This window comes from Tachysurus fulvidraco, chromosome 4, assembly GCF_022655615.1.
Source record: "Tachysurus fulvidraco isolate hzauxx_2018 chromosome 4, HZAU_PFXX_2.0, whole genome shotgun sequence".
NCBI classification, from domain to species: domain Eukaryota; kingdom Metazoa; phylum Chordata; class Actinopteri; order Siluriformes; family Bagridae; genus Tachysurus; species Tachysurus fulvidraco.
This window is the reverse complement of record NC_062521.1, coordinates 10621228-10638836: the sequence shown is the minus strand read 5'-3', so window position 1 is coordinate 10638836 and position 17609 is coordinate 10621228. Positions and strand designations below refer to the sequence as shown.

The 17609-nt window shown below is 38.0% G+C and overlaps 1 protein-coding gene across 2 annotated transcripts in view; it reads right to left on the bottom strand.

Moving 5' to 3' along the window:
- prkceb (protein kinase C, epsilon b) overlaps positions 1 to 17609 on the bottom strand; it is a 76820-nt gene that overhangs the window by 22300 nt on the left and 36911 nt on the right. Inside the window, exons 3-10 of one of the 2 annotated variants that reach the window (XM_027150240.2) lie at positions 11113 to 11272; positions 9409 to 9443; positions 9212 to 9300; positions 8911 to 9040; positions 7413 to 7555; positions 6271 to 6364; positions 5260 to 5474; positions 3044 to 3217 (exon numbers count right to left, since the gene is read on the bottom strand). In XM_027150240.2, the coding sequence (XP_027006041.1) occupies positions 3044 to 3217; positions 5260 to 5474; positions 6271 to 6364; positions 7413 to 7555; positions 8911 to 9040; positions 9212 to 9300; positions 9409 to 9443; positions 11113 to 11272 (1040 nt within the window). Of the gene's footprint in view, positions 1 to 3043; positions 3218 to 5259; positions 5475 to 6270; positions 6365 to 7412; positions 7556 to 8910; positions 9041 to 9211; positions 9301 to 9408; positions 9444 to 11112; positions 11276 to 17609 lie in introns of both variants that reach the window. The other variant, XM_047812720.1, reaches the window with a different exon arrangement.

Sequence of the window (17609 nt, the reverse complement as noted above, 5' to 3'; positions counted from 1 at the left end):
TGTCTGAAAATCTAAGCATCCACACAAAGAGGAGAAATTAATTTTTCAGCATTTAAACAGAGCAGGTTTCTTATTCTGTACCAGACAGAAGTCAGTAAATTCACTTCTCAGTAGAACCTCAGTTTCCCCTGTAAACCACCTGTCCGTGCTTCTCTTATACACTTACACTCAGTAACGAGATGCAATTAAGTTTCTGTCTGGAGGGAAATAAAATACAACCTCTACCAGTAGGGAAGAGATGTGTGTGACCATGTTATCAGTGCATTTCCCCTTTGGGTCAAACTTCCGTGATCAGAAGTCTGAGCAATAAAAAATGCTAATAACTAATTCATTTGTAACTAATCATCATGTATCTTGAGAAAAAAAGAGATAAATTACATTAAAACAATATGAGAAACGTATGCAGTTATTTATGGGATTGATTCCAAGCTCTGTTAGTTTTCAGTGCATATGCAATAAACAGCCTTTCTTTCTTTCTTTCTTTCTTTCTTTCTTTCTTTCTTTCTTTCTTTCTTTCTTTCTTTTTGCTTGTTTTACTGCTTTTTATTCACTTTAATCATTTTAATACCCCCCCCCCCCCCCCCCCACACACACACACACACAAGCAAACCACATATAATTACACATGGAAAGGTTTCAGCAAATGTAAAAAAAAAAAAAGAAGAAAAAAAACAAAAAAAAACAACAAAATAATCAATCAAAAAAGAATAGATTGTGCCCGCTGTGGTTCTGTTAGTGTGAGGGTGGCTTGGTTGATGACGGTGCTCATTTTGCATAAGGGACACTGAAACACTCCATTTTGGCTGCCGGGGACCAAGTCCAGGCAGTGACGTCCTTGGCAATGCTTGATGGCAAATTACACATAGAGGGAACATTAAATGGAGCGAGGGAAGGAGTGATGTTAACAAGAGGTCAGACTGGTGCACTTCGTGTGGGGCGACAAAGGACTGATGAGAGAGCGGGGTGAAAGAGTGAAGGAAAAATTGAAGAGAAGGGAACACACATCTGCTCAGCTGCTTTTCATTCAATGAGCTTTGATTAGGGCATGGGAAATTTACACAAGTACACCATTTTATAAAAGCACACATTTCGGGCTGCATTCAGCGTCGGCAGATTAAGCCTAAAAATGACATAAATATTTACTCGGGGGAAGTTAGGTATATTTAGAGATGGGTTATGCAGGTGCTTAAGTTGATCTTCTTGGCACGTTATCCATATTATTAAAATCACCTGCATGTTGTTTTTTTCTGAGTAAAAGTCTATCAAATATAATATGTGATATAAATGCAACAGACAATAAAAATAAACTCATTAAAGATTTTAAAAGACTAATAAAGAGGCATATAAGTGAGGAAATGGTGAGCAACATCTAGTATTAATCTAGTAAATTGCCAGTACATTACTTTATGAATAGAACTAGTTGTAACTGTTACTGCTAATGAATCACAACAAATTTGGTTTAATTAAAGACTATAGATTCTACTCTCTTTATTTAAGAGGTGTTTTAGGAGTAGGTAGGCATGGCTGTTTTGGGAAAACAAACGGCATATGGACTACACATTAGGGCAGATAAAGATCAGCAGCCTATTATGTAAGGCCCACAACAATCGCCTGTGTTCAGGCAGAGCAAAGACGGGGCAAATGTGCCCATTAGCAAGAACATGAAAGAGTCTGAATGTGAAGAGAATGGACGATCCATTAGGACATGAAGCCAGAAAAACAAAACGGACGCTTTACTCTAATATGAATTTAAACATGCATAATGGAAAAATGTTCAATGGATACTAGAAAAACTTTTCTGACTTTAAAAACATTAATTAGGAACAACGTCAGCTGAACATCACACAAGCTGTAGTCCTAAAAAATATTCTACACAATTGTACCAATTAATCAGCATCAGAAACGCTGTCTTCTCTAGTCCTCCATCCTGAAACTCACTTTTTTTTTTACTCCCACCTCAGCCTGTTTCGGCTTGTCTCTCCGCCTCGGCCTGGTGTTACCCACCCGTGCTCTCTTGTCCCCTCCCTCTCCTCCTAACTTCCAGAACACAATGTTCCCTGGCTTGTTTGGGGAAACGGTAGAAATAAATAAATTAAAAGGGAGTAGGACAACATTATTACGGACGACTGCAGGTTCAAGCTGAGGGAAAACAAACCAGAAGGCCGGCTGAGGTGACGGCTCTGTAGTCCCACTGCACACTACACAATACATGAATCACGCTCACACGCTGCAGAGTGGACGGTACACACCAAAGCCACAATTAAACACAGAAGCACAGGAGTCTATACAAGGTGATAAGGATCTTGTTCGAAATCAGAAGAGCAAGAGTTTCTTTTTTTTACAGCGTGACATAAGTATTACATAACAAGACAAGTCTAATGTAAAAAATTGTCACATAGTCTTATCGTCATAGGGACATATAGGATATATCTACAGGGTGTCCCATAGTTTAGTCATCATAGAAGCTTGCTCAATATTTTCAGTTTCCTATATGTAGGAATGAGTAGAAAATCTCTTTTCCTTTCTCAAACACATCATGGACTTACACTAAACATTATCCCTACGATTGCCTTATGAGGCTCCTATTATTTTGGATATATTAATATATATTACATTTCTAAACCCACTTGAGTTAAGGGTCTGGGTTAATGAACAAAAGGTAGAGGGTTCAAGCCACAGCTCCACCAAGCTGCCATTGTTGGGGCCCTTGAGCAAGGCCTTTAACTCTCTCTGCTCCACACTATGTATCATGGCTGATCTTTTGCTCTATACCCTAATTTCCTAGCAAACTGGAATATAAAAAGAAAAGAATTTCACTATGCTGTGATATATAGGTGACAAATAAAGACTGCTTCTTCTTTATTTCTTCTTCTTCTACTGTTCTATGACAGAATAGCTTACAATGAAGTCACTGCAGCACATGAAGCTGACATAATGTTAGCCTGTGGCTCCTCCTAGTGGTGTTTTAATGTCAATAAACTGATTCGTTCCTAAATACCAGAACCTGAGTGTGAAAGAGTGTCAAAATAAGAGTGTTGTGTACCTTGGTCTGGAAGCAGCAGAAAAGCTGGGTCAGGTACGGGTGTTTTCTGGCCAGAGCTAGTATGCGTTTTTCTGTAAGTGTGCAATCCACGTCATCATCTTGCAGGATCACGTCTTTCTTCAGCACCTTTACGGCATACACCTCGTCTGTGCCTCTGAGCTCAGCCAGCATCACCTGCACAAACATGATGATGAGAATTATGTTCAAAAGTGTGAAGATAAATGGTGTTTTATTATATGCTACAAAAATGTGTTATTGACTTAAAATATAATTCTAAAATTCCATGAAACCTGGATTTTGAAGAAGAAGAAGAAGAAGAAGAAGAAGAAGAAGAAGAAGAAGAAGAAGAAGAAGAAGAAATATTGGTCACATAAACATTACAGCACAATGAAAATCTTTTATTTGTATATGCCAGCTTTTTAGGAAGTTGGTAGGTTTTCTAGAAAATTGCAGTGATGTGCAGTTCTGATCAAAACTGATCCAACAAATCCAGTTTTAATCAAAAAAAATTCTCTTTTTAACCAGTCATATTTTGGGATCTTGAGACTCGTTCCTAAACAGTTCTTAAATGCCTCTGATTACATAATTTCCTCTATACAGTCATAATAAAAGCCTTGACTACCACAGGCAGTAAGTCAGTCCAACAACATTATTTGTTACTTTTGAACTTCTACCACATATAATATTTAACCTTAGGAGCGTTGTTTTATTTATCTGTCCACCATCTGTGGTTCTTCTAGGTAGATTTAGCATCAGTCATATCTTTTTAATACTTCAATATCAGTATAAGAAGATCCCCCTTGTCCCATAATGTTGTTAGCACAGCATGTGTTGTGTTTTATGGGTTGAAACCCTCAGACCAGAACATCTAATGTCAGCTCTAGGTTATTTGAATGTTCTGATTTTTTTTAACAGTTCACACCAACTTTTGGAGATTTGTTTAATCAGTTGTTCTCTTTCCACCATGCCCTGGAAGATTCTGGACCATCTATTGAGTTGCAAAGTTCTTCACGAATATCAAGGTCAAGGTCTCTGAAGATTTGTGGAAAAGAAGCAGGATATGAGACTGATCTTCTGTAAGCATTAAAGCCATCATTCATACCATGTCTGCTAATGACTTTCCATACTCTTTCTAGATATTTCCTTTTTTTAATGATCAATGTTTTAAAACCGCTCTGTATCTACCAAATGATTATATAGAAAATCTAATTATTACAATTAAACTTTACTGGAACTAAAAGTCCCCAAACCTGGTCCAGCATGTCAATGCACCTTTACACAAAGCAAGCTACACAGGCGCATTGTCCTACATAGAGTCACGGGAAGTCTCGAGTCTAACCCAGGGGACACAGTGCACAAAGTGGGAAACAGTATATGGGGTTGCCAGTACAGTCTTTCACACACTATTAGTGCTTTAGTGTGAGAGGAAACGTGAGTTTATGTTTTCTAATTTCAATTGAGAAATTAGATGCCTACGTGTTAACCACTAAGTAAACCCTAATATCAGGATCAATTATTACATTTTTATTTATTATTTCAAAGATGTAAATTAAGAATTTGTTGCATCTTTTTTTTTCTTCTTTTTTTTTTTTTTTACCAGATCTATATTTATTGCACTCACCCATATACCAAAATAACCTTAAATAATAAGAACCACTCAATCCAGCATGTGCACTTGGAATCCAGTGAGCATCAAACAGGGAAGGCTTAAAGAAAGACCTCTACATGAGATATTGTTTGCAGTCAGTTTGATATAAATTCATTCATCAGTCCACTGCAGTCTATGATTACACCAAAGCATTGGTAATAATGCCAGAATCAAATGCTTTGGATTTGGTCCAATGACCATTCTGCAGAATCCCTTACAATTCTTCTCAATTCCAAAGCTTCCTTTCCTGGTGATCTACATGTTATGCTACTCATTTCTAAGGTGACTGATGATCTGTGTTCCTATAATTATTGTTATGATTGTGTATTACTATTGTTATTGTATGTAAGCCTTCTGAAATGGGCATGATTGGAGCATTTGCGCTTCGAGCACTTATATGTTTGGATTTTATTTTGCCTCAACTTGGAAAACAATAAGCTGTGCTAAATTAACAGTTTGAGAGAAAATACAGAAGCTGCAACCTAAGCACTCAAAACTCCTCCCATAAATAAACCATCATCTAAAAAACAGATGTCCTAATAACAAAGTGGTTTGTAGGGTTGTTCACCTTGCCAAAGCTGCCCTTGCCAAGCACTTTAATAAAGTTGAAGTCATCCAGGCTCATTCTTTTAGACTGCAGCATTTTTATTTCCCCGTTCTCTCGACCCTCCCCTGTCTCTGCTGATCGGCCCTCATTCGGGGATGAAGCTGGTTCTGATTTCTGCTCCTCCCCACGGTGATCAAAAGACAACGCTTTCCTGATGTTCTCCAGATCCTTTATATCTGTATGCACAAAGAAGCACTTCTCAAACACAAATAATTCTCAAGTACAAAGTATTTGAGGCTAGACGTTTTTTAAACATTTCATTTCAATAACATGAACCAGCACAAATATTACATGCAGCTGATGCCTTTTAAAAAAAACAACAACAATTATTTAAATTGTTTAAATAGCTATTACAATAAGATAGCTATTGAAAATAAAAAATGATAAGCATTAACTTAAATAAGAAGTAAATAAAGTGTGATAATAAATAACAAACAAATTTGACTTGCTGTCACTAGATGACACAATTAAATAAAGTGCAAATCAACAAAAGAAAAATATGTAAATTTTCTGAATTACAGAACAGTTTCAAAAGTGGATTTCTTTGCAGCAAAGTCATCAATGATGGCATCAAATGATAACATTCTGAGAAACATCATTATGCTGATGACAGCACTTATTGTGATGTATTATAAACACGACATGATGTTGAAAGTCTTTAAATTAGTCCAACATGACGTTCTTGTCAAATCTTATAATTTTTTGTTGGTCAGTTCTATTTTATTTTAACAATATTTTAATTACTCCGATGATCGATCAGACTAAATTATGTTAAAGGGCAGAAATCATTTTGCATAAAGTATAGATGTAGGAGAGCATAATGGTCACAAGAGGTCGTACTTATGACAAAAATAGTCCCCCTAGTCATTTTTAGCCCTAGGTAATTGCCTATGTCTCCTATGCCAATGGTTTGAATTTCTGGTACTCTGTACACTGATGTGTGAGTGTGTGAGATGGCGAGTGTGTGCATACCCTGGTCACACGGTGAAGTGGGTGCCGATTTGGAGCGATCATCTTCTGTTTGTGGAGATATTGGCAGAGGCTGAGGGTCTGCACCTTGACTAATCTGTGTGGCACATAGTACAATCACCGTAAATGTTCATGAAAGATAGAGATGATATTAGACCCCCACATCCATCACTGTTTCTACATTACAGTCGCTGCAATAAAACACTTTGTTCTGATTATGTTGGGAATACAAACACAAACAAGGTTCTTATCAAACAAATCGTATTGACGTCGGATTTTGAAACAAAGTGAGGTAGTCAGCATTATTGTTAGTGTACTACAACAACAATAAAAGGAAACGGAGTCATATGGACTGAGCTTTGATTAATGAGTGCAGTGTCTAATTCAGGACACAGTAGAGTCCATAAAATGGAACAGAACAGAGCAAAAAAGGACGAATAAGGGACAAAATCTGTCCCTTAGACAGATTCAGTGTCTAGAGACACGATTAACCGCTTACACACCAAGAACAAATATGTTGATGGATTTAATGTAGTTACTAAATAATTCATATTAATTACTGAATAATATGTGCTGCATTGAATTAAAGTAGAATTGAAAGATTATGCCATTATGCTTTGTGTTCTTTTTTTTTTTGTGAGGATTACCTTCTTTTTTTTAACATCACTTACTTCCCCTTTAACCCGTTCTTACAGTACACAATCTACTTACAGAACATTTTCAATCCGTATAAACAATTATTTTTTGCTGCAAATCTGTTATAAGGTAAGTTAAGACACTGTTTTGTTTCTGTGTGTAGAGTACGGTGACTATGTTCACCATGTTTAGCTGCTGCTAAGCCCAGCAATAGGAAAGTGGAAGAAAAGCATCAGCCCTGATTGTCCACATCCATGTGAGCCAGTTAGCACTAATGTGGAGTTTGACATCAGAAATAAATTCACTGTTGAACACGTAGATTATTAAACAGGTAATAGATAAAAATGATGATTAATATTATTATTAGAAGCAGCAGTAGTAGTAATAATAGTTCTGAATAAGTAGCCAAGATTTTAAGCAATTTAAGGGGTTAAATTCTGACTGCAGTTAAATGCTGCAATTTCCCATGCCCATTTGGAGAGCAGATTTCCCTCTGATCATCCTCTTGCCTTTTTCCTCCGCTGTGCGCTGCTGGAGATTTTATCTGGCGTCACTCCGAGGTCAGACAGCACTTTAGCAATGCCCCGTGCATTGACGCCGCAGTTTGGGGCTACGTTGCTTTCACATCGTCTGTGTACATTCATCTTACATACTGCAGAAAGAGAGAGAGAGAGAGAGAGAGAGAGAGAGAGAGAGAGAGAGAGAGAGAGAGAGAGAGAGAGAGAGAGAGAGAGAGAGATAAAGAAAGTTTACATAAAGTATATATTACAATACCTGCTTCAATTTTTTCACTCTTTAGGAATTTGTTTATTATTATACTGAATTACAGCTATTACACACTATGGACATATACAATAAATATAAATATAAATACAGAAAACTGTAGTATTTCAAGTGGTAACTGTTAAAAAAAAAAAACAACAACAACCCGGTAATAAATTGACATATAAAACACAATAATAAATTTTTGTTCATGCAAATCTTTAATGCAGTTCATTGTGATTAAGTGTACAGAAACTCGAACATTTTCACCACGTTGTCTCAACCCGAGCTGATAAGGAATGTGAATTGTTCATGATAATTATATGGTTTCATTTTCATACAAATGAAATTACAATAAAGTATAGATCATTAAAACCGCCACTAAATCCACACACTATTGTAATTATTATTATTATTATTAGTAGTAGTAGTAGTAGTAGTAGTAGTAGACATAGTGTTCTTTTTCATATTTTAAATTATACTTATTCATTTGAGTATAATTATTATCAGAGCCAATCGGCCCTATACGCTCACTATGCAAGTTGCGTAGGGCCCCACAAATTACGCAAGGCCCCACCTCCCCCGCCTCATTTTACAGTTAATGTTTACTGTGTAGATGACCATTTGAAGTGGAGCTATCCATCTGGCCATGAAAAGAAAAAAAAAGAAACAAAATGAGAGTGAAATGCGAGAACAGCAATCAGGTAAACTTGTGTTCTCTTCAAGTTTGATGTCAGCAAGAGTAAATAACAGTAAAGTTAAGTTGATGTGATTTTGTCTCTAGTCTCTATCTGACTAGCTAAATTAGCTGTGCAGTGCTGCCAGTGCAATTGTGAATGTGTGGCAAATTGAAGTGGTGGCCTAATGGTTAGAGAGTCTGACTCCTAACCCTAAGGTTGTGGGTTCGAGTCTCGGGCCGGCAACGAATGAGGTGCCCTTGAGCAAGGCACCGAACCCCCCAACTGCTCCCCGGGCGCCGCAGCATAAATGGCTGCCCGCTGCTCCGGTTGTGTGTTCACGGTGTGTGTGTGTTCACTGCTGTGTGTGTGCACTTTGGATGGGTTAAACGCAGAGAACAAATTCTGAGTATATTACCCGTATGTCACGTCACTTTCACTTTCAAATGGTTTACATGGCTCACAGGTCAGGTAGGAGGGCTAATTAGCATAATTTTGCTTAGGGCCCCAGGGAGGTCATGATCGGCTCTGATTATTATTATGAAGAAAGCATTGGTTGTGAGCTTACCTTTACACTGCAGTCCTTGCCTCATCAACCCCCACAGTAACGAGCCGCAGTGGTCACAGAATGTGGGCACTTTGTAGTTGTGAATGCTGAATTTGTGAGGCATGTTCACACTGAAGCGCTGAGAACCCACCTGCAGGGGGAGACAAAGCACACACCACCACAGCAGATCAGTCGCACTGTTACACTGTCTCATTTCTCTTACGTACCTTTTCTATTAACACCACTTTAATTCAATAGTTTAATATGTCGCATCTACCGGTGTTCAAACTGTATGGCTGGTCCAGACCATCCAGTTTCTTACCTCCTCAGCTGTGTCCTCCTGCTTCTTTAGTCCTGCACACTTGGTTATGATAAGCTCATGACATCGTTTGTGGACCACACATGTGCACACTAACCAGAACAATAAAGAAAGAACACATGAGAACTCGGTCAGCTCGATTTAGACACCGATATTTTGAGATCCGGCAGGTTTGGAAGATAAACGTGTAGAGAATATACCTTGACACTGGTAGCCCTGCTTTCCTAGAACTCCCCTGTGTGCAAAGAAACAGAACAACTGCTGTTAATCTGTATGCAGTACAGGACATGCTCTCAAATATGTCAACATAAAACAATACCTTGAAGACCAAAAAAAGCATCATTAGGTAAATTTAAGCAATTTTTCTAAATGAGCTATGTTTTGCTAAGCATCTTAGAAAATCTGCTTGAGACTTGCTTTTTTGTGTGCAGCTGTTCAACAGCCTTCATTATGTTTTTTATGTCTTCATTTACAATCGGTGGATTTGGAAGATCCCCTTAACTACAGCAACTAACATTTATACATTTACACTTCAGGCTAAGGATGAATGGCCTTGCTTTCACAGCCCAGCAGTGGCACCTTGGTGGTGTTATGATCGGTAGTCCAAAATCGTAACCACTGAGCTCCACTGTAGCGCTTTGCAATATACTCCTTTCTCTAATGACATGTAGCGTAAATTGTCTTTTTGTAGCGTAAATACTTTGTTTGAAAATGCATATAAGTCATACATTTAATTTAAAAATAAAAAAAGGCAGCATAAACACTACTGTATATGAGATTCTGAAGTAAACTAAAGCATGTACGCCCAATGAAAGCCTCACATCATACTGTTACAGTGACTTTGAGCAAGAAATCATTATTTGATCCTTACTTCACGTACAGTATGTGTGTGTGTGGTTCCTGTGTGTATAAACATGTATGAGCGTATGTGTAACGAATAGTGCATATTATCTCCAGAAAAACATGTTCTTGTTAAACATTTATATTTAAAGTAACACTTTACATTTAAGTTCCCTTAAACCAACATTCTATTGAACATTAGTTAACATGAACAAACCATAAACCAAATAATCAAACCCTTTCCTTATACATAATTAATGTTAGCAAAGTTAACATTGTACTAATGCATTATACTAATGCATCACTTAATAATAAAAAACAAGCCAAATAATTAATCCCACAATGTAAAATATAGACCTGTCTGTAAACTAAAAAAAAAGAAAAGAAAATCACAACTAATGTGTATAGCATGTTAGCGGGAGAGAAATAATTTTTGTTCATTTATGTGGTCAAATTTTTCATAGATTGTATTAACATTATTGCTTGCTGGTTAAATAATACATGTGTTAACTTATTTTGTTAACATTACAGTAAGTTCATTAATGCTGATGTTTATCGTTTGTTCATGTTAATACTTAATAAATAATGTTAGATAAGGAAACCTAAATGTAAAGTGTCAGACAGATCTCCTCTAGAGATGTGAAAATACACATTCGTAGTATTTGTAGCATGTAGCATTGTAGCATGCAGCAGACAAATTCAACCAATTCCTTTTCATTTGCTCATCTCTGCGATGATTTTATGATTTATTGGCAACAGGGTCTCTAAAGGTAATCTAGCCATTAAGACATTGTAATTATGGGGAAGACAACACTGACTTGAGAATCAGCTGGTGTGTGTAAACAAATGGGAATGCACACACAGACCTGCCTGTGTCTTGTGCAAACAACCTCAGAGTCTCAAGCTGGAATATGGTGAACATGTGTACTCACCTACTCCAACTTACCCTGTCGCACCAATACACTCACTATTGTGTCTGTATGTCCTTGCAAACAAAGCTGATTCTCACAAAACCAGCTTGTCTCCATTACCACTCTGGAGTCTGTGCACATATGTACACTCACCAGATGAATTCGCGGCAGTGTGAGCAATAGGTAGGTTGTCTTAGGTAGGTGGCCATGAACTTGTGGCCGTTGACCTGATGCACTCTCCTCCGCACCGCTCCCTGCCTTTTCCTGGGTCGCATACGCTCACGAAACACTCTCTCCTCATTTTTAAAGCTGCCTGCTGATAAACACACACACACACACACATCCACATATCACAAACGTCCACATTGTATCGCACGGATATGTCAGATTTAATTGAAGATGACAAAAATAGCCCACAGCGTGTCATGATTCTGCAGCTCCCTTTTCACAGCATATAATAACTTACTCTCATGCCATAACATCATATGACATTTCGAAAGCATAATGCTATTTTACACTCTAAACACATTTCATGCAACAACTTTATTGCGTTTACTGCTGATACTCAGAAAAAAAGGTTAAAGATTATATTTGTTTTTATCAACTCCGCATGATTTTCTCAAATAAAACATGCATTTCCAGAAAACTGAGTCTCTTGATGTGTTTTCATGTGACACATTTTTACGTTTCTATTGATTCACATATACTGTACAGTCGAAAGTAGGCGTTCCTAGTACTGCTTGCAATAGTAATAAGTGGGTTGTGCAACTAGGGTGATGTTTATCAGTTAGTAGAGCAACTAGCATTTCAGATCAGCATTCTCGCAGCTAAAATGAAAGATACTGGAGAAAGATATTATATCCATATTACTTCGACATGTCACTGGACATGCATACATCTAGTCACCAACGCTTACCGTGTCTCCATCCATCCATCCATTTTCTACCGCTTCATGTTGCCAGAAAAATGAATTATTATCGATATTTTTAAGTGATGTTCAACATTTACCCAGACATTATAACATATCTATAGTGCAGATGAAGTGAAGTTTTGGGTATGAGATTTTTTAGATTATGGAATTGTTTTACTTGATGCCAGTATTAGATCCCCTACGCCTGAAAAAGATAATGTGAAACTTTATCAGCTTTAGTACGTTCTCATACTTCTGCCACTGCCATAAGTGGCAGCATTTCCAGCAGCCTCTGCACAGACTTCATTCATTCATTCATTTTCTACCGCTTATCCGAACTTCTCGGGTCACGGGGAGCCTGTGCCTATCTCAGGCGTCATCGGGCATCAAGGCAGGATACACCCTGGACAGAGTGCCAACCCATCGTAGGGCACACACACACACTCTCATTCACTCACACACTCAGGACAATTTTCCAGAGATGGCAATCAACCTACCCTGCATGTCTTTGGACCGGGAGTGGAAACCGGAGTACCCGGAGGAAACCCCGAGGCACGGGGAGAAACTCATGCAAACTCCACACACACAAGAGCGGAGGTGGGAATCGAACCCCCAACCCTGGAGGTGTGAGTGGTGCTAACCACTAAGCCACCATCTGCACAGACTGGTTATTTTAAATGTATTACTATTAGATTTCTTTTTAAACCATGCACATGTGCCACACACACACACAAACACAAACACACACATACATTTCAAAAATATGTTTGTGGAAAAGAGTACCAGGACAAATAACATTTCACGGTTTATCACATCACGTATAATATAATGATATACATCATCATAGTACAGAGTATCTCTCTGGATGTATCAACTGTGCTTAGATATATGTTTGTGTTTGTATACACCGGAGCCACACAGAGCGAGTGATCAATGGATTGATTAAAGTGTCGATATTAGGCATCTGTCAGACCTTCATGCATGAGTGCACGTGCAGACAACAGTAATGTGTGCAAACACTACTCTAGCAAAAGTGGTAAACATATTCTGTGCACATTTTGAGGAACACACCTGCCTTCCAGAAAGCTGTTTTCATGATGGGGAATGTTAGGATGTCCCCTGACATCTCCTCCAAGTCCTCTGTCACGGTCCAATTAATTCGCATTTAAAACAAAGCCATTTGTAGCCCCAGTTCCTAAAAAATTCAGAACTGGACTACACAGAGGACTACTGACCGACTGCATTTATTACAATAGTAATAAAGTGCATTGAGAGGCTAACTGAAGACTATATTTGATCATCTCTGCCTGACAAGCTCAGAACCACACTTGCAGTTTTAGGAATAAACATCTCCCTATATGAGCAGGCTCTGGTAGGCAATCCCCAAGAGTTTAGCGCTTGCAGACACACCTCTTCAACCTTCACCCAAAGCATAGGAGCTCCACAGTATGTATCCTGAACCCCCTGTACATCCTTTATTTACACATGACTGCATTGCCACTTGCTTCTCTATCTGATGAGAAAGCTTACCTGATACAGGTGGCTAACCTGACAAGCTGATTCAAGGAAAATAATCTTCACCCAATGAGGTGGGCACAAAGGATTAAGCATAGTGTCCACATCACCAGAGTTTTCTTTCACCAGAGGCAATCCAGTTTCCTTGCCCCAGTCCAAAGATAGGCACCATACAGTATACTGACTTCCTGAACTGATTTACAACTTATATTATCGGATCATGTGTTTCATGTCTGGCTCCAGGTTCCTCGTGAATGATAATTGTGTATGATAAGCAGTGAAGAAAATGGATGGATGAACGGATGGAATAGCCACTAACTTTGTAAGCCATCCTGTTTCATGTAATCACATGCCGTCTTTCTATAGATAAATCTGGATGAGTGTCTTAGTTCTGCACTTAATGTACAAACACATCATTATCTCTCATTATTTATCACACGCCATTGTTTAGATTCTGCACAAATCTGCATTCTCCTGTCATAGATACATCATGTACATACACAGTCGATTAAGTTTACATTAATTAACATATTCCATTATAGGTTTATACTGTTTATCACTGATCTGTGTATCATATATCATCATGTGTTCATACTTTTGACTTGCTTTGACTTTACACAGTTTATCAGGTTCAGCCACCAAGCATTTCACTGCACACTGTATGACTGTGTACAGTATGTGACAACATTTGAGCCTTCGTCTCACTCACACACACTCAATTACGATCTCTGTGGAGAAGGCAGAAGAGTGATCACTCCTGAGTATTCCCTCGTGTGACTGTATCCCTTTACTGAGGATAGAAAGAGATTGAGAGCTCAACCTGCCACTACAACTGTCAGTTCAACAAAGAAAAGGAACAGAAAAAATTGCTGCAATTCTAAAAAATGACAGACAAAAAAGTCAGCACAAAGAGATAAACATACACAGATACAACACACTCTCAGTGATGAATGCATTTGAGTATTTGGGTCATGCAGCATTGCAGTTTCTCAAGCAGGATCTATTTTGTTGCCTTTTAAGGCACAGATTGTTCTACTAAAACGCTGTTAGCTTGCTTGTGTACTTCTGATCTTGTAAATTCTGGCAACGTTAGACCAGCCTTTTTCACTATGTCCAAGTGTCGTGTCTGTTGAACATCCCATAATTACAGCACCAGGATATCTGACATAATTGTGAATGAGCACATAACAGGAAGCTTTGACCTTTGGCTCTTTCCGACATTAAAGGTTGAAGGTTCATTCATCAGCTGAAATCATGTTGTACTGTTTAAATAGAATTGTATTCACCCTTACTCAATGTGATAAGCACAATGCGTACGGAAAATCAAGGGGAATTTTACATGTAGACGTGCTTTGCTGCATCTAGCTGACCAAGATTTAGCTGCAATATATTCCCTTACAACAGAGCTATCATCAATCTCTTGGTCAGATTTAACGCTGCATATGACTTCATATACCTTGATATCCTTTCACTTTAGAAGTGGAAAAAAAGGATGCATTTATGTTCTTTTTTTTATTAGCAACAAGCTTACCAGTTAACTGCGATGAGTGAGTTTGTTTAGTTCTGAAGCTAAGCACAGCCATGGTGATTTGATGTCACTCATGAACAGAGAGATTGAACTTGTAGTTGTAAGACTGCCACAAAACGTTCAATTAGAGGTGGAAATATATTGCAAGCATAGTGCTAAATAATGTTGATCTGCATATTGATGCATGCTAAAAAATATATATTCAGTTATAAAAAATAAAGATCTTGTCTTTATTGTAAAACAATAAAGTGTTGATACAGCATTTAAAATTACTGAGCTGGTCATGATCTGACAATATAAGTTAATAAAGTTGATCTGTTGAGGAAGAGCACACACACACACACACACACACACACACACACACACACACACACACACACACACACACACACACACACACACACACACACACACACACACACACACACACACACCTACAAAAGCAAATACTGACAAGTATTGACACATGACTGCTCAAGCTCCCGGGTGTTACATTTTTGACACTGACATATGCTTCTAAACAGGGGTCTTAGCTGTGTTTGTCTCGTTCTGTTAATAATGCCTAAGCTTAAATATAAGGTGCAGATAATCCTACGCCTGCTTTTACCTCCTTCTATGGGCACAGGACAAGTGGCATCTGTCTAGTCTCAGAGTGATGTTACTGAAAAGAGAGTGTCTCTTCTGATTGTTACACATGAATCATTCATATTAACAAATTAGAACATTATTGAGCATAAAAAAGAAAACATGAATCAGCTGAGTGGCTCTTAGTGAGAATGCTCTCACTGACCACTTTAGCAACTAAAAAGCCACCAGTCATAGATCTACGTTCATCCAGTGTGAAAGCACCATGTGTCTGCTATCTGGTGTACAGTCACTAATATCAGTGTATCACATAGTGCAAGCCTATTAGTGAAATCTCTATTTACACTACAGACTGAAAACCTAATATTGTCAAGAAAACATGAAGTAATTCAAGTAATATAAACCTGTGCTCATGGTCTAATATTACATGAGACATAACTCACATGTGTTAATTAAGTTAATGCTTTTATGTCCAGGTCCGATCCAATGCTTTTGAATTTTATAGCTGTAATCTGACAAGACTAGAAGTTTTGTTGTTCTTGTTAGGGGAAAAAAAAAACAGGGCTGCTGGCAAAAGATGTCATTCAATTACTTATAACAAGTATCTATTTTATGTCCTGTGGAACTTTCTGCTTTAAATCGTCTCTCTATCTATCTAATGTAACTGAGTATGCAAGCTACGTTTCAAAACTACAACGCCTTTCCCACATCAAGGAACAATAGTTTATTGTTGACAACAATAGCCAGCTAATAATACACTATGTGGATAAAGGTATGTGTGACTCCTGACCTTCACACCAATGTGGGTCTACCTTAAACTTTTTGCCACAAAGTTGGAAGCACACAATTGTCTAGAATGTCTTTATATGTTGTAGCAATACAGTTTTCCATCACTGGAACTAAGAGACCCAAACCTGTTCCAGCACAACAGTGGACCTGTGCACAAAGCATGATCCATGAAGACGTGGGTTGCCTAAAGCTGATGTGGAGGATCTCAGGTTACCTGCACACAGTGGTGACCTCAAGCTTACTGAATCTGTGGGATGCACTGGAATGCAACGGCACACAAGACCTCCTCACCCGACATCTCGATAATGCTCTTATGTTAATATGAAGATCACATCTTCACATGTGCAAAGCCTTGCTTAAACAAATACAGCACACAGCTTAAAAATTCTTATATCTTTTTTGTTTTTCTTAAAGAGTGTGGTCTTTGTCCCGTGAGCAGGTTTGCTGATTTTCAGATTTCACACTTTTACATTAAGTACATTAAGTTTGGCCAAAACATCTCCTTATCCCCATCCTGCTATACATTTAATTTAAAGGTGCTGGCCTGCCCGAATGTTTTGTACAGTAAATTCCCTGTAGCAGAATACGTGCTCATGAGGACTTTGTTTGTCTGTGTCCAGTCAGTGAAGTAGAGGGTCAGAGAGACTCAACAATCTCACACTCATCTGCCAAGTGTCTGTTGTTTACACAGTACTTATGTTAGTGTGAATCAGAATGTGTGTGTATACTGTACAGCAGTGGCTCAAGTGGCTAAGGTTTTGGGTTGTTGATTGGAGGATTGGGTTCAAGCCCCAGCTCTGCTTAAGATGAAATTTATTTATTACAAAATTGATATAAAAAGAACAGCAAATTAAATAAATGAAATTATTTTAAACTGAAACACATAAAAATAAGAAAATGAATAAAAAAATAAAAACAGTACAATTTAATTAATGACATCAGTGTGAATGGGTACATAACAAGAAGCTAAGTATTTTTATAATTAAAAATAAAAATGAAATAAATGTCTTTTAGAACAATGCATGTGCTCCCGTTTTGGTTGAAATATATTTACATTTAATAATTAGGCAAATGATTGTATTAAAAAAATATAAAACTCCGGTTTCCTCCCCAAGACATGCATGATAGGTTGATTGGCATCTCTGAAAATTGTCCGTAGTGTGTGAGTGTGTGTGTCCTGCGATGGGTTGGCACTCCGTCCAGGGTGTATCCTGCCTTGATGCCCGATGACGCCTGAGACGCACAGGCTCCCCGTGACCCGAGAAGTTCAGATAAGCGGTAGAGAAAATGAATGAATAAATGAATTCCAATGAGAAATGAAAA